General features: G+C 36.0%; 2 protein-coding genes across 3 annotated transcripts; one reads left to right on the forward strand and one right to left on the reverse strand.

The window, feature by feature from the left end:
• Positions 1–11,967: 11,967 nt before the first annotated feature.
• LOC109239644 (L10-interacting MYB domain-containing protein-like) lies at positions 11,968–15,310 on the forward strand. Of its 2 annotated transcripts, none has more exons than XM_019406233.1 (3): positions 11,968–12,150; positions 13,957–14,283; positions 14,377–15,310. In XM_019406233.1, exons 2-3 carry the CDS (start codon positions 13,957–13,959, stop codon positions 14,962–14,964), a joined length of 915 nt encoding a protein of 304 aa, XP_019261778.1. In that variant the 5' UTR covers positions 11,968–12,150; the 3' UTR covers positions 14,965–15,310. The 2 variants fall into 2 exon arrangements, with proteins under 2 accessions (XP_019261778.1, XP_019261777.1); XM_019406232.1 differs by having other exon boundaries at positions 11,968–12,101.
• Positions 15,311–19,244: 3,934 nt separating this feature from the next.
• LOC109239645 (mechanosensitive ion channel protein 5-like) lies at positions 19,245–23,257 on the reverse strand. Its single transcript, XM_019406234.1, has 4 exons — positions 22,067–23,257; positions 20,983–21,106; positions 20,286–20,829; positions 19,245–19,855 (listed from the first exon to the last, which is right to left on the reverse strand). The coding sequence occupies exons 1-3, from the start codon at positions 22,381–22,383 to the stop codon at positions 20,455–20,457; spliced, it is 816 nt and encodes a 271-aa protein (XP_019261779.1). The 5' UTR covers positions 22,384–23,257; the 3' UTR covers positions 19,245–19,855; positions 20,286–20,454.
• Between the last annotated feature and the right edge of the window lie 1,188 nt (positions 23,258–24,445).

Consider the following 24,445-nt stretch of genomic DNA (forward strand, 5'->3'; position numbering starts at 1 on the left):
ACCTCGGCGTAGTAGTGACGAGTCTAGGACACGACAACCATATAAACCTGTGCAGTTAAATCATATACAAACGGATAACAAAAACAGGAAATAATAGATAAAGATGGGAAGGGAAACATGCTGCGGGGAATATCAAATACTTAACAGAATTTCAATAGAGAAGCATAAAGAACACCATAATGATATCAACAGGAATAAGGAAAATAGTAACACGTGCACGACATCACCCTTCATGCTTTTACTCTCGTCCTCACCATAAGAATCAACACAATCGGCACGGCATCACTCTTCGTGCATTAACTCTCATAATCATGGCACGGTATCACCCTTTGTGCATTAACTCTCACAATATTGGCACGGCATCACCCTTCATGCTTTTACACTCACAATATTGGCACGGCATCACCCTTCGTGCTTTAACACTCACTCACAATATCATGCACGACATCACCCTTCGTGCTTTGCACTCTTCCTCACTCATACAATAGAAACAATACGTCCCGGCAAGGGAATCAACAATATAAATAATAACATCCCGGCAAGGGAATTAACAATATGAACAATAACATCCCGACAAGGGAATCAGCTATAACCAATTTCGTTCCAACAATTACTTCACAAAAACAAATCTCAACTTGAGCCAATACTCAACAATGGTCAATTACCAAGGAATTATCATGAATCATGTTCAACATTTATAATCATCAACCTAAGCATGGACAATACACAATAGAGTCACAACAATCATGGTATAAGACTCACGGGCATGATTGACACCAACGTATAGGTACTCGTCACCCATGCATATACGTCGTACTCAACACTAACACGTAGCAATTAAGACCGCGACTCCTATTTCATCAAGCTAAGGTTAGACCAAACACTTACCTCAATTCCACGAACAAAAATCAAGCCTCAATTACCGCTTTACCTCTCGGTTCCACTTCCAATCCGCTTGTATCTAGTCATAATTTACTGAATAACATCAATAAATGGTAAATAAATTATTTCTAATGCATGAAAATAGATTTTTCAATGTTTTCCCCAAAAAGTCAAAAACCGACCCCGGGCCCGCTTGGTCAAAACCCGAAGTTCGAACCAATACCCGATCACCCATTCACCCACGAACTCAAATATGCAATTAGTTTTGAAATCGGACCTCAATTTGAGGTCCAAATCCCCAAAATTCGAAAATCCTAACTTCTACCCAAAAACACCCAATTTCCCATGTAAAACCCTAGATTTTGAAGTGAAATTATGTAAAAAGATGAATTAGATTGAAGAAGATGAGTTAGAAATCACTTACTTATGATTTGGAGAAGTTTGAGCCTTTGAAATATCGCCTAGGGATGCTTAGGGTTCGAAATTTTGAAGAATGAAGTTGAAATCCCATCCAAATGATTTTTGTTCAGGTGCAGATGTCGCAATATCGACAGGAGGTTCGCAATTGCGAAGCTCGAAAATGCGAGATAGGCTTCGCAATTGCGAACCTGCTGGATGTCTGCTCCTTTCGCAATTGCGAGCACTTGGTCGGAATTGCAATGTCTGGCCCTCCCTGATGGCTTCGCAATTGCGAAGGAAGGTTCGCAAATGCGAACAAGGCAGGCCTGGGCTTTCTTCGCAAATGCAATCAAGCCCTTGCAATTGCCAAGCCTGTTGGTAGGGGTGTTCATAAAAATCTGAAAAACTGAACCAAACCGAAAACCAAACCAAACCGACCAAAAAAATCGATACTTTTTGGTTTGGTTTGATTTTGGTTTTGAATTTTNAGAAAGATAAGAAAAAGAATAATTATACATCCTGTAGTTTTGGAAGAGATATGGCTGACCAACTAACTTAGTCCGTTTTTTTTTTTTTTTTTTTTTACCACATCGGATAAAGAAAACTCTATTTCGCCCTTTATAGTAGGCAATTAGGGGTGTTCATAAAAATCTGAAAAACTGAACCAAACCGAAAACCAAACCAAACCGACCAAAAAAATCGATACTTTTTGGTTTGGTTTGATTTTGGTTTTGAATTTTAAAAACCGATCAAATTTGGTTTGGTTTTGATTTTAATAAAAAAATAACCAAAAAAAACCGAACCAAACCGACTATAGGAGTAGCTATTTCAAATTTATATTACACCTATATATATTTATATTTTTATACAAAGTTTCAAATTTTGTATGGTGAAATGTTAATAGTTTGCACTTTTAGTATAGTTCTTTACCTTTACATTCTAGTTTGATTGGTAGTTTTCTTTTGTTAAGTGTAAGAATCCATTTCGTGTTAAAAATAATATATTTTTAATTGAGTCCTTAAATTCTTCATCACTATTTTATTCAATTATCATCAATATATCTTGGTAAATAACAGATTTCTCAAAGGGCAATTGATTTGATAGTGTTACGTTGAAAATGTGGTCTCCGAAATATGTGTTTGGTAGTGTATGTCTTATATTTAAGAAAAAACCGACAAATAACCGAAAAAACCAAAACCGACATAAACCGAATCGAGAAAAACCGACTTAATTGGTTTGGTTTGGTTCTAATATTTGAAAAACCGACTTACTTGGTTTGGTTTCTTTTTAGGGAAAAACCGATCCAAACCGAACCATGAACACCCCTACCTGTTGGGCTCGCATTTGCGAAGCCTGACCTCGCAATTGCGAGATCAGAGCCTGCAACACAACTGAACCTGCAACAGCCATTTCTCTAAGTCCAAATTCACTCCATGGCCTATCCAATACTCACCCGAGCCCTCGAGGCTCCAAGCCAAACATGCACGCAAGCCTAAAAACATCATACGGACTTGCTTGTGCGATCAAATCATCAAAATAACATCAACAACTACAAATTTAACCTCAAATTCATGAAATTCACAAGATAGTTCAAATTTTTCATTTTCTCAACCTAGGGTCCAATTTATATCAAATCAACTCCGATTCTTATCAAATTTTACAGATAAGGCTTAAATATTGTAGCGGACCTGTACCGAGCTCCGAAATCAAAATACGGGTCCGATACCATCAAGTCCCAACACTATTCAATTTCTAAAAATCTTTATATTTTCCAGCAAACAATTTTCTTTAAAAATTCATTCCTCGGGTTAGGGACCTCGGTATTCGATATATGCCCAAGTCCCATATTTTACTACGGACCCTACGGGACCGTCAAAATACGGGTCCGGTCCATTTACTCAAAGTATTGACCGAAGACAACTTAATTCCATTTTAAAGGCAAAACTTAGCATTTTTTCTCAAATTTTCACATGAGGGCTTTCCGGATATACTCCCAGACTGCGCACGCAAATCGAGGTAAAACAAAATGAGGTTTTTAAGGCCTCGGAACACATATATGACTTCTAAAATACGAGATGACCTTTTGGGTCATCACAGCGTCCAGGGGGTAATGGATCTCAAAAGGCCAAGTTGAGGGGGGTAATTAAGACCATGAATAGTTTAAGGCTGTAACTAATAATCCGTGTCAAGTTTAGGGAGATTTTAAGGTATTTTGACTAAATATTTAATTAAGGGTAGTTTAGTCATACTAGGTATTTTTGTATAGAATTTAGTATTTTCTTAATGGGCGTGCCAAAAGTAAATTGATCACTTACTGTGGACCGGAGGGAGTACTTATCTTACTATCTAGTTCTTCAAAGTAGACTATATGTTATTGCAAGCTCCATTAATCTAATTGGTAAAAATTATCTATTATGTGTTGGGTGTGCGAACAAAGTCTCACATTGGTTGCTGAAAAGATTGAGAGTCTATATAAAGTGTAGGGATCTCTTAATGGTAGGAAACCTTTTGGGGAAAACCGTGAGGGCTTGTCCCAAAACGGACAATATCACACCATGTTAACAGTATACTTGGGTTGGTTAAGCTCGACAACTGGTATTAGAGCCCAGATTCGGCGAGAAGAGTATGAAAATGGTAGAGTAGTAATGGGGGGGGGGGGGTTCGATTTACTTACCTTACGAGCTTGGAAACGTGCACACGAGAAGAAGCTAGTTGATGGCTTCGATTATCATAAAATACTCTAAAGATATAGGGGTAGTAGTGGACCACGTGGAACTTAGTTCGAGTGGGAGATTGTTGGGTGTGTGAACAAAATTATACATTAGTAGATTAATAGATTGAAATCCTACATATATGGTATATGAATTTGTTAATGGTGCAAGACCTTTTAAAAAAATCCGTGAAAGCTTGACCTAAAATGAACAATACCATATCATATTAAAAGTATATTTGAGTTTGTTAAACCCAACACTATAAACGTATAGAAGTTGAGGTATGTGTTAAAATACAAGTGAAAAAGATGAGGTGGTGACATAAGGTAGATTAGAGAAAGCATAACAAAGTGGCCCTTCTCTACTTTTTCTGCACATGGTGGTGCTCGCTTCCAGTAGTTTGGCAAGTGGAAACAAGATGGCACAAGAAAATAGTAGGAATGCATTTGTGGGTTTCCCACGGCTTTTTGTTGTGGCATAGTGATAGAGTCCAATATGACAATGTTCATTTGCTTCTAATTTGACTTCATAATATTTTCTATTTCCATCCGTTCCAAAAAGATAGAATTTTCATAGAGCTTGGTAACGATAATTTGCCTAACTACTATTCGTAACTATTATTTAATTGTTACTAACTTGTATTACTTGTATTCAAACGTGCAACAAATACAATATATGTCAATTGTATTCATTGCGCGAACGAATACAACGTGTATTAACTGTATTCGTTCGCGTAATTATATTCATTCATGCAACGAGTACAATATGTATCAATAAGAAGAATTTTCAGAAACATTGTTTAGTGACTATTAACTTCCTATAGCTACCATATGCATAATTACTTCTTATAGCTACTATGTAGTTATTACTGAAGTGTATTTCGCTACTGTATTTATATTCATGAATACAGTAGCAAAAATTACCTAAAAACAGGGAAATCCAACTGTACGTGACTGTATCCACATGTATTCGCGCCATGTATTCATAAATACAGTAACGACAATCACCTTAAAAATCGGTCTGTCCAACTGTCTAATAACGAAAATATGATCAATTAGTGTGATACACTTCTAATATAACTCAACAAAATCAATTCTAACACGTCTCATTATCAACCCAATTAATAAGAATGATTTTTCAAACGCTAAACACAAAAGACAGAGCATTGTATATTCAGCTTCAACATAACACAATCTGCAGAGCTTCAGAGATTCAGTCAATTTTTTTCTGATATAGTTCGAGGTTTTGATTTGACCGCCATTGATAGGAATTTTTTCTGTCTGGCATTGATTCAAGTATTTACAGAATATTTAGTAATTCAATTTACTAGATGGCAAGCTTAACAGTGTTAATTCGTCATTCTGGAAGTGTAACAATAAAAATTATTATGTCGATTATTCGATTGAGGGGATATTGATAAAGGAGTATGCTTCTTACAATGATTTAGTTGCTTCATTGTATACAAAATATATTACATATAAAACAGTGAATACATGAATACAGAACTCAGACATGAATACATCAAAATGCATTACTTTAATTGTTTTTAATGTAGGCTGTTTATGAGTTCAAATACATATAAATACATGTATATATGAAATACACTATTTTCATTGTATACAAATTACAGAACATCCAAATCAGTGAATACATGAATACAGAACTCTGACATGAATACATCAAAGTACACTGATTATGATAGAACTCTTGGTGTATTTAAAATTGTTGTTTTATGAACTCAAATACATATAAATACATCTAAATACAAAAAATAAAAAACATTGTACAGACTAAAATCAGTATATGCGGACTCAAATACATATAAATACATCTAAGTTTTGTATAGAAACTTGAGAAACATCAGAAACTATTGATTTTTTCGAAGATTTCTCATCTTGACCTTATTTCATGGGGTCATTACGTATTTTTGTTCGCCTTTCTGCTTCCATGGTTGCAGATGAACCTGAAAATACAGGTTCCTCTTGAGTGATTCGCAAAATCGAAAGATGTCCCATCAAAATTGAGTGCTTTAGTGGGTATACCTCGTGTAACCATCTTTGGAGTTGTTGAACCAGCCATTGAAGACGAAATTTAAAGTTTTCTGCTGAAAACCTAACAATGGTGAAAATTTTTAAAAAAAAAAAAGAGTGCAGAGAAAAAGAAGTAGCGTGAACCAGCCAAAAACTTTAACACTTACCACGAATTTTTGGAGCAAAAACGGTGAATGTGAGAGAGATTCATGACGTGAGAGAGAATCGTGCTTTAACGATTAGCACAATCTTGTTGTGAGAGAGAGACACCATGGAGGGAGAAGGAAGAAGTATTTTGTTGAGATTTTGACAGAGAATAACTAAAAGTAGGGGTGTACATAGGTCAAGTTGGTTCGGATTTTACAATTCCAAACCAAACGAATTGTGTCGGGTTATTAAATCTAAAAACCAAACCAAATCAATAAAACTCAGATTTTTCAATCTCGGTTTTTCTCGGTTTTTCCGGTTATTCGGGTTTTTTTCGGTAAAATCTTCGTAGAACAAAACATATAACTTGTTCTACAAATATTTCTTTAATCTTAGTAAGATACAACTATATAAATTATTTTCCAAGAAAATAATACAAAATATGAGATGTTTCATGCCTTATATTGTTAATTTAAAAGCCATAATAAAAACAAACATAATATAAAAGTACTAAGTCATGCTAAAATAAGTAGACTAATAAGGGACTATTAATTACATGATTAAACGCTAAAGAAAAAATAAAAATAGGTTATGCATTTTTATTAAAATTATTGAAAAACAAAAAATAGATATTCAATACATTCCCGTTCGTAGTATTGAATTGAATGTCTTTTGTTAGCATTAGTATTGATTTGATTTTTGTGACGACCTGACACGCCGTCCCGTGAGAACCGCTCCGTTTCCTCCATTTCTTGCTTCATTATGCTTCATTATCAGTGTCTTGTGTGAACGAGTTGAATTGGGTTGATTTTTGGAAGGAAATGAGACAATTAGTCTCTTTAAGGAGGGCTTGTTTTGGAAAAGTCAAACGGATGTTGACCTATGAGTTAGAGGGCTCGGATGTGGATTCCGACGATTCGGTTAGCTTCGGGAGATGATTTGCGACTTAGGAGTGTAATCGGAAGTGATTTTGGAGGTCCGGTGTAGAATTAGGCTTGAATTGGCGAAGTTAGTATTTTGGCGAATTTCGGTTGCTAGGTGAGATTTTGATCCGATGGTCGGAATGGAATTCCGAGAGTTGCTGTAGCTTCGTTAGGTGATTTGGGATGTGTGTGCAAAATTTCAGGTTATTCGGAGGTGATTTGGTTGGGTTTTTTGATCAAATGCGTGTTTCGGAAGTTTTAGAAGAACTTAGGCTTGAATCCGATGTAAATTTGGTGTTTTGATGTTAGTTTTGGTGTTTTGAGAGTGCAACTAAGTTTGAATGATCATATGTGACGTGTTAGTATGTTCGTATGCGGTCCCGAGGAGCTCGGGTGAGTTTCGGATAGGTTTGGGCTGCGTTGTGCTCGTTTTTCTTATGCTTCGACGTCGTTTCTTCAAGCATAAATGATATCATATTGAACAAATGAGCTCCGATTATTGTTTCGAATGAAGCATTAGATCTGTATCGTAATTACGGACCCGTAGCAAAAAGAATCGTCGAATTTGGACATTGTATGAGGATTTTAAGGCCATTTTACCAAGGTTGCCTAGATTTCAAGTTAATGACGAAATTGCCCATGACGGAGTACTAAAAACCTGCACTATTTGCAAATCTTAAAACCTACATATCTCCATCATTATAAGGTAAAATTGAGTGATTCAAAAGCCTAAATTTATTAGAATTTCACAAGGAATACGCGTGAACATTATACCTATAATGAGCAGATCGAGTTTTCTTCCAATTTTTGAACGGGGAGAAGCTTCTGAGACGATTTTTAAGAGAGAAAATCGGTGGGTATCACAGAGGTAAGTGATTTGATTATTAAAACTCGTTTATGGGTGATTATAGACCATAATCCCAACCTTTAATTCATGAAAAACAGTAGAAAAATAGGATTTTGGGGCCTGAGATTATGAGACCTTTAGGGGTCGATTTGAGGGGTCAACGGACTCCGATTTAGGTGTTCTTTATATGTACGGAATCGGGAGAAGATGAAGAACACTGTTCTGTAAAAATTTCTGAGTTTCAAGAAGTGGGACGGGGCTCGGGTTTTGTCAATTTCGGGATTATTGATATTTTTCAATTATTTTCGATTGGGTATTGATCCTATAGCATAATTTGACGTATTCGTTGTGGTTTTGGTCAGATTCGACGCGCGAGGAGGTCGATTTGAGAGGCAAGGGCATAGCGAGCTAGGATTTTGGCTGGTTTGAGGTGAGTAATAGATGTAAATACTGTTCTGAATGTTTGAAACCCCGTATTTACACATCGTAGTGCTATATTGAGGTGACTTGCACGCCGGGTAGCGAGCGTGGGGTAGAGCACCGTTGGGGATTGTGACTTGGTCCGTCCCGGTGGATGAATATACTGCGTATTTGACTGAAATTCACTTATTATTATTATTTTAATTGAGCTGATTGCTATATTTGGGCTTCGTGCCAATTGATTAAATCCTTCAGGGATTGTTGTTACTGGTTTCTTACCATTTCTACATATCATTGAACTCAGTCCTAGAATTTAATACTGTTTTGCAACTCAGCCACTTTTCTCAAACTAGAAACTTAACTAATATTTTTAAATGATGTTTGGGCTGAATATTTCTATATTAATGTGCCCGAGGGGCTTGTGGTTTTGGACTGAGTATGGGATCGGGCTGCGCGCCGCAGCGGTATGAAATTGATATTGATATGAGGCCGAGGGCCTAGTTGATGGTACGATATGGCTTATTATTGCGCTTGGGCCGTAAGGGGCCCCTCCCAGAGTCTGCACACCCCCAGTGAGCGCCGTCGACGATAAATAAATGGAGCGGGATGCACGCCGCAGCGGGTACTAGAGAGTACCGGTCTATGTGTTGCATTGCATATTTGATTGTCATTTAATTATTTATCTGTTGTGGGATTTTCCATAATTGTTTTCACTAAGTTTACTGATTTTATACTACTGGGTCAAGTTGCTGTATTTATAGAATTACTTTGTGCCTATTCAGGATTTCTTACAGCCTTTATTTATGTTTATTACTCACTGGGTCGGAGTACTCACATTACTCCCTGCACCTTGCGTGCAAATCCAGGTACACCTGAGGCTGTGTGAGGATTTCTCTGCCGAGCATCATATCTGGGAGCATCAAGGTAGCTGCGTGACGTCCGCAGTCCTGATCTTCCCATCTAACCTATTTGCTTTATTTCCGCATTTCTTTAGAGCAATATGTAGTAGGTTGACACCCGTGTATTAGACGCTCAGACTTGTGACACCGAATTCTTCGAGCTGTGTAGTAGTATTTCTACTTGGGTTTTCCGCATGTTTTAACTATATTTCAGAGTCTCAGTATTGTGACTTAGTAATTATTTGTGTTAATTGAATCGTGAGCTTTATAAAAAGGGTTAAGGTTGTTGAATTGGTCGGGCTTGCCTAGCAGTGTGTTGGGCGCCATCACAACCGGGGTTGGGGTCGTGACAATTTTGGTTTCGGCTTTTGTTAGCATTATTTAATTTACTAATATTAATGGCTATAAAACTTATTGGAACATTCAAAAGTTCTAAGTCCAACCTTGAAATAACACCTTAAAAGATAAAATTATGAATTTTTTTAAGAAATATCTATAAATTACATCACAAAAAGTATATTTATATATTAAATATATCTAAAAAATTTATATATGTAACGTCGGGTTGGTTTGGTTTCGGTTTGACTTTCTTTAGTTAAAACCAAACTAAACCAATTATGGTCGGGGGTTTTTTCCCGATACCAAATCATAGTCGATTTTTTTTTCTCGGTTTGACTCGGATTATCGGGTTGGTGCGGTTTGTCAGTTTTCTTTGTACACCCCTAACTGAAAGAAAGAGAGAAAAAATGGGAGTAGCGTATTTAACGCCTTAATGGTAGTATATATCATAAATACCTATTTTGCTGTAAAAAGTAAAAAGTAGCTATAGAAAATAATATTTTAAAATGGTTTTGATTTATAATAAATAGGGCGTATACCTTTGCTATAGGAGGTAAACTTTCCTATCAATTATAACTAAGGCGAAATACAAGGGTGTATACAAAGGATACAACTTGTATCGACTGTATACATGGGTGTGTATACAAAGGATCCAACATGTATCGATCGTATTTGTTCAACATTGAATACAACTAAGGCGAAATACAGAAATACAGAAAAATAAAATGTTATTGCCGAGAGTCAAACTCAAGACCTCCATTAACTAAGCGGACGCTCTAAACAACTAAGCTACGAGAGCTTGTTGCTCTCTTGTTTCGGTTCAAAACAATTAATCTCTTATTTCATAGATTTGCTATAAAATTCAAATATAGCTACAAATGGTTAATTTGTTGAAAGTATAGCTATGAATGAGAATGATAAATACAACGTAAATGTTTGATGTGTCACGTAATTTTTTATTCCAAAAATAAGTGTCTCATCTCGCTTTTCGAGAGTCAATTTAATTAGTTTTATAAATTAAATTGGATTAGATCAATTTAATATTTTAAAATTTATATTTGAATATTCAAAAACTATACCAAAGTTTTATAAGTTGCAATTTCTTTATATTAATATAATGAAAATATATTTTCAAATATTGATCAAAGTTCACGTAATTTAAATTTGGAAAAATGAAAAATAGTTCTACATAATTTGGGACCAAGAGTGCACTAGATATCCCTTTTACTCGGTCATGTCTACTTTCTCATTTTTGATCTGCTTCGCTTCATATGAATTCTTTTTTTTTTTTTTTGGGCAAACAGGAAAAATATATATATAATTACGTAGTATTTGTTACAACATGGCTTAGTTGTGTGCCATGAAGGACACTTTGATTTTCTAAGCTTGCTAATCTATTACAAGCATCCATAGATAGGTATTTAACAAAACAACGTTGATAACCTTCGTCATATGAATTCGTGAATTGGCATGTACGTTCTATGTCTCCCTTTACTTAGTTTCACATCAATGTTCTTTTATACTTGCATTAACTTATTTTACTTTTAGATCAACTTAATTTGTACTGAATCCTTACAAAGCTAATTAACTTAGTAGTTAATCGGACCTTACTCCGACTGACTGATATATTCTCGAGGCTCTAAGCTAGTGTTTGGCCATAGATTCCAAATTTATTTTGAAAAATCTAATCTAATCTATACACAAATAATGAAACAAATATCCTCTTTCTTAAAAAGAAAATTACATATCATATTATAAAAATAAATTAATTTTCACTACTACCTATTATCTTAATAGAACTTCATCATATGTTCTATTCTTCCAACAAATATCCAATTAATTTTTTTTATATTATCAATACATGTATTTTTATTTTGCAGTCTACCTTATATTTTCTTCGGTCTATTTTAGTTGTCGCGTTTCTCTTTTACGCATTTTTCTAAAAGTTATTAATAAAGGAGCTTTTTGACTACTATACCCTTATTTAATACTCTTTTCTTTTAGTTTTTTATGCTATGTAGCCAATATTTTTACTTTCCGGAACATTTGACATTAATGACAAAATGGGGAAAAAGTAATTAGCTATACATTGATTTTCTAAAACGACAACTATGTTGGTTCAAAACTTCAAATGTATTTAGTGACTACGATAACTAATATTGGTCGGAGGGAGTATAAAATATTTCCTAAATTACTGCATAAGTAATAAAGTATTAATACAAATTACAAAGAAAAACAAAAGGTTAGACAAATACTCTTTTATGAGCCAAATTTCCTCATTAATAATATAATTTCTATGGAAAAATATTTTTCGACACAAACTGTTTAAGTACTTCATTAGTGTTAATTTTATTCGGAAGATTTTTCATTTGGAGATTACTAAAATAAAAATATAATTTTTCTTTTTCTTCCGAGCAAATACCCCAATATTGAAAAAAAAATCCCGTTGAGGGTTACGACGAAGAGAACTGTCTTCCCCGTAGCCGGTAACTCCATTATCAACGGTAGGTTTCTGGGCTTTTGCCTTTCGATTACACAACACTTCCACCGCCGGTAACTCTACTTTTTTTGCGAATACTCATTAGTTAAATTTTTGTTCCGATTAATCCAAGAGGTTTATACCTAAATTCCACGGTCCACCTGTTTAGTCTCTTTAATTCTTTATCTTATGCGATATTTCTATTTAATTGATCCAAATACAGCGAAACTGATACAGATAATTTATACTCCCTCCATCCCGATTTATGTGACAGACTTTTGAAACTTGTGTTCTAAAATGAGCTATAGATATTTGTGTGGCTATAAATCATTTTATTAAGAGTAAATGAAGCATTTTAAAGTTAAATTGTTATTAAATATGGAATTGTATCGTCCTTTTCGGACCGACTAACAAGGAAAAAGTATCACATAAATTGGAACGGAGGGAGTAGTTGATTGGTTGATCATATTTCTATCTATTAGATTTTTACATAAAATCATCTGTATTGTATTTGTAATGTGTTTGTGTGGGATTGCAACTATGTTTGGTTTTGATGTTCTATGGAGGTTTCAATAATTGGAATTATATAATTGCACATGTGAAAGCAAAATTCTTTGTTTGCGAGAAGGACTTTGTAGCTAATGGGGTAGTGAATTGGCTTCTCTCTCTTTTTTGATAACTCTGATGTTTGTGTCAGCTTGATCGCACCTCGACTATTTTACCGGGCACATGCATTCTCCTGCCAGTACAGTTACCGGTAACTCTACCCATAAAAGCTTAGGCAGACGGAAAGAAATCACAAAGCTTTTTGTCATTGCTAGGCTTCGAACTCTGGTCTTCCATGGTTTTCATTCTAGTTTCATCGGCTACTAGAATACACCCTTGGATGTGGAATGACCTCTCCTTTTAAAAGTCTCTGTGCAATTGTTCTCATACTAATATGGTGGCACCTGTTGATTCTTCTGTTAGCAAGACGAAAAAGTTGTTTTTCTTGTTCTTACTTCTTAGGCGACCAAATCTCGTATTACAGACCATCCTTACATGCATAGACTGCTCGCTTTCTTCCCCCGTTTTTATCTTTTCACTTGCTTGCAATCATTGTTTTCAGTTGTATGGAAAATAAACAACAACAATCCAGCGGGGGATCCCACGAGTGGGGTCTGGGGAGGGTAATGTGTACGCAGACCTTACCCCTACCCTGGAGGGCAGAGAGGCTGTTTCCGAAATTCAGTTGTATGCCAAATGGTTTCTCGAAAAGAACATAAAAATAATGATATACAAAAGTTTCTTGAATCTGGGAAGAAGAACTAAAGTACGAAATGAGGGTGATTTGTACAAATTGCTGATATAGGTGCGATCAACCTAGAATGGGACGAGGTGAAAAATTGCTTAGAGATCCTTGATATGGGTAATTGCAGTTAACTATGAACCAGCATTGGACCTGTCAGTGTCTTCTTCCTTCCATTGTGTCCTAGTTGGTTCTCAATGACATTTTCTGTTCAGTCAGCCCGCACCAATACTAAAAGCGTCTTATTCGTTGTGTGTGACATAGATATTTTGTTGCAAACTGTAAGATTTACTAAAATTTAGCTTATTTCTTTTTAGTTAATTTGGATGATGAAGTTTTATGTAACCTACAAACCAGTCTAGTTGTCTCAATTTGATTTGCATGTGACTCTGCAAGTCTAAAATTTAACCATTTGGAATTGGTATATGCAAACAATATGATACTTGACATTAATGTTGTACATGTGCAAAGCAGGATTGGATTTACTGTTGTACAAGTTCTGTACCTGAAGTTTGTTACTTTATCCTAGGAATTTGTTTTTGTGTTGATTAATAATACATTCCCACTTAACAAGCTGTCCTTAATGCTACAGATGGATTCTGAAGCTAATGAAATGCAACACAAGCAAGAACGCTTGAGAACAAGGTGGACACCCCCCCTGGACAAGGTCTTTGCTGACCTTGTTGTTGAGCAGATTAAGCTGGGGAACCGGCCGAACAATGTATTTGATAAGAAAACATGGAATTACATACGTGATCAATTCAATAGACAGACCAATCTTAATTTCAATAATAACCAGCTAAGAAAGCACCTTGATGTGTTGCGTACTCGTTACTGTAACCTTAAATCTGCTTCTGATCAAAATGATGCTTTGGACGATTCTTGCTACATTGGTTTTGACCTTTGGGAAGACATTGGGGTATTTCTCTGTCTCTTTTTTTGTATATCTGCTTGAATTTTCACCCACCCCCCCCCCTCGCCCTACAGTTTCCTAACAGTTCAATGGAAACAGGCTCAGCCGAAGCCTGAATCAAGCAAACCCAAGGAGTGCCCTATCTATGAGCAGCTGTGCACAATATTTGCTGACTCGGGTGCGGTTGGGAAGTACGCCCAATCAAGTCACTATGAAGGGATGGACAAATCTGCTGGGCTAGATAGCTCATTTAAAGAAACTAGCAACTTGGCTCCTGTAAATCCTTCATCGCCAACACCTTTACATAGCGCTGCTACTTCACAACAAACTGCAACAAGGAATGTAGCTTGTAAAAAGAGGAAGTGTTCATCAGATATAGCTCCTGCTTCTGACCAGAGCTGTGGGGATAAAGAGATAATTGATTCTATGGCAGAAGCGATACAGGAGATGATTGCTGCTTCAAAGTTGCAGACAGTTGTTATGCCTCAAGTTGATGGAAGATTTTCAATTCATAAATGTGTCAAAGCGTTGGATGAGATAGAAGGCGTTACAGACCATCTTTATTATGCAGCTTTGGATCTATTCGACAATCCCAGTCTAAGGGAGATGTTCATTTCTCTTAACAGCAGCAGCATACGACTGACATGGTTGCAGCGAAAATGTGCTAATCTTGCTTCATTTATCTAGCATTGACGCCCTGGTTTACATGTTTAGTGGCAGATACCCATTTTAACTAGCAAAGATTTTAGTGGAAAATGGATATATAAATTCCTATAGTATGCTTGTAATTACCAGCATGGGACGAGTAAATACATTGTAGTTAAGTTAGCAGCATACATTTGGGGTTGTGGTCAAGGCATTGGTGGTAATGGCTATGGAAGCTAAGGCTTTACATGTTCGTAATGCCACTAAGCAGGTTAGCCATTCTATTTTCTCTTGTAAGGAATGGTTTGAACGGAAGCTTTTTGTACTTTTGAATGAGATGTTGCAGCTACATTTTTCATGCATTACAAAGGGGGCATGCTTTAAACTCCTTTCTTCTGTTTTTAACAAAGATCTTGTTTCTCTCACTTTGTCTTTCTTGCTATGGCAGTGGTATTGCAAAAATACCTCATTAAGAAAGTAATTATTTTAGGAAACTCATTCTAGACTGTATTATCCGATTAATGCCTTAAGGACTAAGGGGATAATAAAGGTTCAATTCATGCTCATAAGGAACGAAATAAACGATTATAGCAGATGTGGAAATCAGAAGATTGCAGTAGAGGCTTGAACGATATAATTTGTGCAAATCCTGCGCGGGAATGTGTAAAGACACTTGGACAGCGTTGTCTTTGGTGGCTTAGCTAGAAATCATGACTCATGAGTATACCAAAATTATGGGTTGAATGATAGAGAAAGGTACAAGGAAATGTGAGCATTATTGAGAAAAGAATCAGATAGGATAAAACCTTGAAAGTTTTGTGATTAGCAATAACGAAGAACCCTAACCACTTGTTCTAAGGTTTTCGAGTTTGGAATTTGTCAGCAGATGGTCTATGTTGCTCGGACTCTGTAAAAATGGTGCCGGGTGCACGTCGGATCTTCCAAAAGTAGTGCATTTTTTGAGGATCCGATACAAGTGCAGCAACATTTTTGGAGAGTCTGCGCAGCATAGCTTATTTTGAAGGGGTTTTGACATAGCTACTCACAAAAACAAAACTATTTACCCTTGTCTACCTATTTGTTTTTCTACCCATAAATTAATTACATTTCCTACCCATAGTAACTTTTGTGGGGAATTTTCTTTATTCTCCAATTCTTTTTTATTTCTATGCTTCTTTTCTTCTCTTTTTTTCTTTTCTGCTTTTCTTTTTTCTCGTTTTCTCTTTATTTTTTTCTTTTTTCCTTTTCTAATTTCATTTAACTTCTTGTTTTTTTATATTCTTTTTCTCTTCATAATCTAATTTCATTTACCATTTTCACTATTTTTTATTATTCTTTTTTTATACTATAAGAAAAATAATTGATATAGTAAATATTTGTTCACCTTTTTTTAATATAACTAGTACAATATACCTTTTTTTTTCTCATTTTTTAAATTCAATTATAAGCTGAAATAATATCAGTTGTCACTTGATCTAATACACTGGATATCACATTGACTGCTGTTGAGCACCATAAATTACATAATCAAATTCTAAGAATCAACACGTGGTTCCCATGCAAACCTTGATCTCCTTCCCTATAATATCAATACACACTCTACCATTAGCAGTAATACAATCAGTTATAGAGCAAGAAAACATAATCTATGGCAACCAAATCTTCATATATACTAGTTAGAATAAAAATGATAATAAAATATTAAAAAATACAACAAAAAGTACAAGTAGCGAAAAAGACTTCTAGTACCATGTGATACCAATATGGTATATATGTATACCAACAGAGCATATGATTTCTACAACTATCTGCGACTATACTACTCTACCAAGACATTAAAGGACGCAATAAAAGTATGAGAAAATTACATGCTCGTATTGCAAGCTAAATATTCGCAAAACAACTTGCTCATTTCGTATACTAAGAAGGTATATAGTTGTATGGGGTCGTTCCAACAATTTCCTATAACTATAAAAACTATTAATACACACAATTTATGTCCATCGGCACACAAAAATTCCAGCATTATTGCAACTCATGTTGATATAAATAATTTCATAATAGAATTCGCTTAAAATGCAGCTAAAACAACCAAAACAATGTTCAAACTACCATATGATACCAATATGGTATATAACTATACCAATATGGTATACAGTTTTACTAGTTAATTCCCGGCAACTATATGACTATACTATTATTACATAACACACATGCATAAAGAGAAAAATAAAAAAAATAGTGTACCACATATTAATATAATAAGGTATTTCAAGATATTGTACTATATTACTATTATTAAAAGAAAATCAAATATTATACCAACTAAATGCAGCTAATACAATCAAAAAACAATTCAACTAACATATGATACCAATATAGTATATAGCTATACTAATAGGGTATATAGTTGGAATGAATTGTATACTAAAATGGTATATTTGTATACTATTTGGGTATACAATACAAATTCGCCTTCTTCTCTGGTTCAACTATATTTCACCTCAAATTTCTAAAATTTACTATAAAATCTCCACCAAATTGACTAAAACTTTAGCTACAACCTCCAATCGACTTTCTAAACTAACTCATACAGGATTGGATCAAAACAATTTAAAACTCAAACAAACTAAGTTATGAGTTTCAAACTTCAAGGTCCGTCAATGGTGGATTTAAATTTTTGTACAAAAAATCTCCAAAAACCAGCATCAAAGGTACAATCTACACATCAAAGAATAATATTAGCTACATTTAATTGGAGACCAAATAATATAATCTGAATGTGCTTTGGGTAAAAGGTGTCAGTTGTTTTCGATGAAGCATGCGACAGGATTCCCCATCCCGATCCTACTTTGGAGCACTCCATTTCCGAGGTTTTGTTTCTAATTCTCTTCCTTTTAGGAATTAGATTTAAAGTACTGTAAATGGTAATCTTGTATTAGAAATATTTAGAGAACCTATGGAAAAGCCATAGTCTGAGAAAAATATTTTATTTCTCAGAATTCTATTATTGAGGTATGGGTATTCTAATGTGGGCGGGTAAATAGTTTTTATTACATAGGTAGGGAAAGTAAATAGTTTTGGTATGTGTATTTAAGGGTAAATAGTTTGAATTTAATGAGTATAAAATGAGATTTTCCCTATTTTGAACCGGTGCAATAATCACATTTGAGTCCCCTTCGGGGATGGCCCAATTGGTTTGGAGGGCGGTCATCCATACACACAGGGCCGGCTTTAACGTAGTATGGGGTAAGGCAAGTGCCTTAGGCCCCTAATTTTGGGGGCCCCCATTTTTTAGGAATAAGGAGTATATTTTATAGATTTATAGGTTTTTTTTTTTAAAAAAAAAATATATGTAAATAGTACTTTTGTACTTTTCAGGATTTCGGAAGTAATGAAACCTGACTATTGGGTTAACCTTTGGGAAGTTAGTCTTTTCACGAGAGGAATTGGTGTTCCAAACCTTCTCCCTCCCTTCCACCGATGAAACTACTCTTGCAAAGTCAAAAAGATATAAAAAGAAAGAAAAACTATAGATATATTAATAAATTAAAGTTTAAAGTAGTAGGAAAATAGTTGTCACTTTGATTTGATTTGACAACTCTACTTTTTATTCTTCCAAGTAATCCCTAGCCAACGTTACAATTCTAGTGCTAGTATTCATTTATTCTTCATATTCCAAAAGACATATCTTCTTCGTTCCTCTTTATTTATGATTTATGCTCATCTTCTTAATTCTTTCTACTGGATCTCTTTCTTTCTCCAAGAGTCCAACAAGCCAACAACTAGATATTTTGGAATCAAAGTCTTCAAACTTCTTGAATCAGTCAGTCATTGGGTAATATCATTCTAACTTTCTTGTATTATTTTTATTTGTTATTTATTATTTTATTAATTTTTCTCTATATATATTGTTTAATTTTTTTTTAGAATATAAATATGTCAACAAGAAATTATGCATTTGGTTATTCAAAATACAAAAGAAAAGAAAAGTTGAAAATTTAATAAAATCTCAAAAAGTAGCTCTTGACAATTTTTGACAAACAATGAAAAATAAGGCCCCATATTAAACTTTCGTCCTAGGCCCCATATACGCTTGAGCTGCCCCTGCATACACATGACCTGGGATCAGATCGAACCCCCCTTAATGCCTTATGGGTCGAGCCTGTCACACAGGGCTTGCCTAGTGTTGTTTACATCTACTGTGTGGTTTGCAGGCTATTACACAGTGGGAATTTACCCAGTGCGCACAGAGTGCTCACCCGAAGGGCAGAGGCTGTAGCGGCTGCGGGTTTTCCTGGGATTCCAAAAAAAAAAATCACATTTGAATGCTAATCAACATGCAAATTTTGCTCTACAATGTGGATTCAAATTCAAAATAGGTGTAGCATTTTCTTCAGATTATTCGACTAATGCTTCTTTTGCAATTACTATTTTGGCTATTACAGAGAAGTAGAGCCACTAATAAACATTTCTGTGAATTCATGAATTACCAGAAGCATCCACAGGCCACAGTTACATCTTATTCATAACAGGCATTACTGCTACTTCTCATCTTCTTACCCATGAAAAATCATATAAACAGCGCCTTATAGAGTTGCAGGAGTGTCTGTAATGGCACCATAGGAACATTTAAACGTTGTAATATGGTGCAGAACAAGTACTCCAATTTGAAACAAGCCTATCTGATGTTCCAGGCAAGTTTCGGACGTTAACTTCAAGAGGCAGCATCCTGTATTCGATATTTAGCTCCCGGAAAATATTGATCATTCCATCGATCAATGAGGATCTTCTAATCCATCTCTCCATCATGTCTTGATGGTTCATTTTGTGCCGCGGCCAAACTGTCATTACTAATCTGTTCATATCTTGTACATCCTTCACAAAAATTACTGGCTTTGAGTACCAATACTTACCATTGCTTTCTATATACCTGTTTCAAGAAGCCAAAGAAACAATGAGTCAGATAGCAATGCAGTTCAGTCCTTTAGCCAGTGGCGAATTCTGGATTTAGAGTTAAATGGTTTTGCTCTTTACATATGTGCCAAGTTGTTTAGAACAGGCAGCCCGGTGCACTAAGCTCCTGCATGCGTCGGGTCCAGGGAAGAGCTTGACCACAAATTTTTGTAAGAGTTGTTTCCACGGCTCGAACCTGTGACCTCCTGGTCACATGGCAGCAACTTTACCAGTTACGCCACGGCTCGAACCCGTGACTTCCTGGTCATATGTGCCAAGTTGTTTCACACATATATAGGCCGAGCTAAACGCAGTGGATTCTGTCAAACCCGCTAGGTCTAGTCTAGATCCGCCACTGCCTTGAGAGCTTTAGAAAGTAGCAAAACACATGAAATTTATCCACATACCTCTTTATCTTTTCCTTCATAGTGATAATATTGTCCCAGGGAGTAGAAATGTGAATAGAGAACTCAATTTGATCTGCCATATCACCACTGCGGTTATAATTACCAATGGCCTTAGTAACCTTTTGGAAGTCATATCTCTCAAATATAGTTGTTAGAATATTCACCTCCTCTACAACCATCTGTATTGAAACATGCATAAATGAGCAGGTAAGTAAGCTATAACTTTAGAGGCAGTAAAAATGATGCTTGCCTGCACTCCATCTACTTCACAACGATCACCCACGTCGAATGGGTGCATTATAAACAGAAATATGATTGCCTCGAATACTGTCCTGCAGGTGTTTCCGAAGATGAATCCCATCACGAGCAGCTGAGAGCTTACAAGCACGAGAAGATGACTTATTTGAATCTCAAAAAGGAAAAGCCAGAGGATCAAAATGAGCAAGGACACAAGTACGTTCATCAAACGATGAAGTTCCTCCACTGCTGTTTTTGCATCATTTAGAGAACATAGAATATATCTCCTTTCCTTGAACGCCTCAACCTTAAAATCGAAAACATAAAGGATATTGGCATGATTACAGCAGTAAAACAACTCTAGTGTAAAACTAATAGGGACATAAGTATAGTCAGTTTTCAACTTGACCTCATGGATTAGGTATAGCCAATTGGTGACAATGGTAAAACTAGAACTCACCATCCAATTGATGAAATATTGTTGATCAATACGTGCTTCTTCTTCTCTTCCTTCAAATAGATCAATGCTCTTCAAAGCTTTTTCATGTGCCACAAAGCGTTTCAAATCCTCCAGTCCAATACACCTATTTGACATGGAAACTTCAGTGAACAAAGTCTTACTCCCTTCGGTCCATAATAAGTGCCTTTTTTTTTCCCGATGGCACACCCATTAAGAAAATACTAACTCCTAGGAAAAATAAGTATTGTGACTAATCTACCCTTAGTTAAAATTTGCATCAGTAGTTATAGTAGCGCTTACCATAGCTCTATTATACTCCAACTTACGGTGGCACTTATCGAAGCAACACATAAACCTCTCAATTCACTCCTTCAATTTATAAGACTCTTGATTAGCCTTGACGAAACCATAAGTGAGCCTCATAAATCTAGTTATATTAATGGCGATCAGCCTGAGAAGGTGATAAAAATGTGAGGGAGTTATTCTCACGTCATAGTGCACATCAATTGCTGAACCTATTTAATGTTATCATTAAAAATTGGAGTAATTTAAAAGACCTTCTAGGGATAAGTAAATAAGGGTAAATTTGGAAAAATAAAGTGAATTCCTTCTTAATCATGTAAAAAGACACTTATTTCGGACCAAAATAAAAAGTTAAAAAAGTTACTTATTATGGACCATTGGGACTACCAGCTAAACAATGCTTGCTCCGGTTTACACCATCAGGCTTGAAAGGTATGTAGAGTACAAAAAGCTTAACAATTCTGGTTCTTGTATCATGTAAGCTTGTAGCAAGTTCTAATTTTAACGATCTAACAATAGAGAGGAAAACTCCGTGCACTAAGCTCCCACTATGCGCGGGGTCCGGGGAATGGCCGGACCACAAGGGTCTATCGTACGCAGCCTTACCCTGCATTTTTGCAAGAGGCTATTTCCACGGCTCAAACCCGTGACCTCTTTGTCACATGACAGCAACTTTACCAGTTACGTCAAGGCTCCCCTTCTATCTTACAACAGAGAATAAAGCATATTGCACTAGGAGAACAGTTGAGCTTAATCAAACAAATTAAAAGTTAAAACTTACTCAGATCCCTTAGCGACTTTCTTGAATATCTTCCGAGCTAGCTTTCTAGCATTGCGACAAGATGATTCCTCATCCTCTTCGTCACTTAAATCAGAAAAATCTTCGTCCATAGTTGAAAGAGTTGGGATGAGCCCTCCTTGAACTAGCCTCTTTACACTCTTCTTTCCCATGTTAGACATATACAATCTAGTCCATTTTTGTAAACAATTATTCGAGCGTTTATGGCTCCTTTTTCCATCAAATCCCCATGGAAAGTAAGTAGTACTACTAATATTCTTGGCATCTGTTACATTCCTCATCTCACCCTTTTGTGACATACTATTTTCACCATTTAGGGAGTCTGATAAGCTTTTTATCACATATTGTTTGACAAGATACTGTGTGATTCTTTTGAAAAACTTCTTATTGTGATGATGAAGCAAGAATCTTAACAATAATTACCTTCATAAACCAGATCAAGGTAGCCACCAATATGCAGAGCAGACTTTTCGTCAGATAACGTAATACTTTGCTTTTCCTCTCGTAAGCCATCTTTTCTACTACCAAGAAATGTCAAGCAATCACGATTAGAACTACCCACAGGCAATTCTGAAAAGCCTTTTTGAGTCCATACACAAAGTAAAGAACCCTCAGCTTCTGTAAAAAACCACGTTCGATACAGAAAACTATAGCTCGTACACCCCAACCGCAGAGTAAATGGCCTGATATGATCACTAATAAGAAGATTTCCGACTTCCACAATGGAAGATCCCATAGTTTTAGTTTCTTTAGTTTAGAAACTGAGAAGGTACAGGTTAATGCCATCAGAATCAACACGAGACTCACCAGTTGAAAAATTGTCCACAAACTTAACTTCTTAGATATGGATTCCTCAAAAAAGTCTTCATCTATGAACCAATCTTCATCTTGCTCTTTGCTGCTAACTTTTCCCAATCTTGTATACTCCCATACTATGTCTTCAAACCTGGACTTCTTATTTTTAACGAGCAGCTTTGAGTTTCGTCGTGATGTCCCTTTCTTCCTGATCTCAGACATATCTGCAATTGGTAAGCACTCTGTGCCTGTCTTTGAGTTGGATAAATTTGCATCACGCTCATATTTAATATCAGCGTCAAGATCAACAATCACTTCATCAGGGTTATGGACGCTTGCACCAGTTGACCCTTTCATTTCATATAAGGAAGTTGATCAAATGAGTAGGTCTTCATATGTGTGCTTTAAGTAGGATAACTTAAATGAGGACACACTTTATTAACCATAGCTAGCACTTGAAAGAATCTCATCATCTGTCTTGAAAAGCATCTTTTCCGCGTAAAAGGCGGGGAACAGTGAGTGTGAAGTGGAATTTTAATTTGTAATAGGTACTTGTCTTGATTGTGTATATACTTATTTTCATTGAACGTCACAAGTTATCCTGCGATACAGCTGCTAAGGAATAAAACCAGGCAGAAGAAATATTTATCAGATTCTGCTGCTAGAAATATTTGTTCCAAAGAGGAGATACAACAACAACAACAACCCAGTAAAATCCCACAAGTGGGGTCTGGGGAGGGTAGTATGTACGCAGACCTTACCCCCACCCCGAAGGAGTAGAGAGGCTGTTTCCGGAAGACCCTCGGCTCAAGATAATAAGAAAAACAAAAAGGAGAGAATATTAGTTTCAACACAGAGATCATAGGAAAAATAGGAACATAAAATGCATAAGGAAAAATGCGACACAAAAATGATGGCTAGTAAATAGGTCCTGCACCGAAAGAGAAAATAGTAAGACACGACAATGCCCCTAGCTATTTCAGACAAAAACCCTACCAAACTAGGCTTACAACAGAACAAGGTAGCGCAAGAGTCAACTACCTCCTAACCTACAACCGTAATACTCGACCTCCACAACTTCCTATCAAGTGTCATATCCTCAGAAATCTGAAGCCCCGCCATATCCTGTCTGATCACTTCTCCCCAATACTTCTTTGGCCGACCTCTACCTCTTCTCATTCCCTCCACAACCAGTCGCTCACACCTCCTTACTGGAGCATCAGGCTTCTCCTCTGTACATGTCCGAACCATCTGAGTCTCGCTTCCCGCATCTTGTTATCAATGGGGGCCACATGCACCTTCTCTCGAATATCATCATTTCTAATCTTGTCCAACCTAGTGTGCCCGCACATCCACCTCAACATCCTCATTTCTGCTACTTTTATCTTTTGGATATGTGAGTTCTTAACAGGCCAACACTCAGCCTCGTACATCATGGCCGGTCTAACCACCGCTTTATAGAACTTACCTTTGAATATCGTTGGCACTCTCTTGTCACACAAAACTCCGGATGCTAACCTCCACTTCATCCATCCTACCCCAATACGGTATGGTAAATAATGAGCA

Source organism: Nicotiana attenuata, unplaced genomic scaffold (assembly GCF_001879085.1).
Source record: "Nicotiana attenuata strain UT unplaced genomic scaffold, NIATTr2, whole genome shotgun sequence".
NCBI lineage: Eukaryota > Viridiplantae > Streptophyta > Magnoliopsida > Solanales > Solanaceae > Nicotiana > Nicotiana attenuata.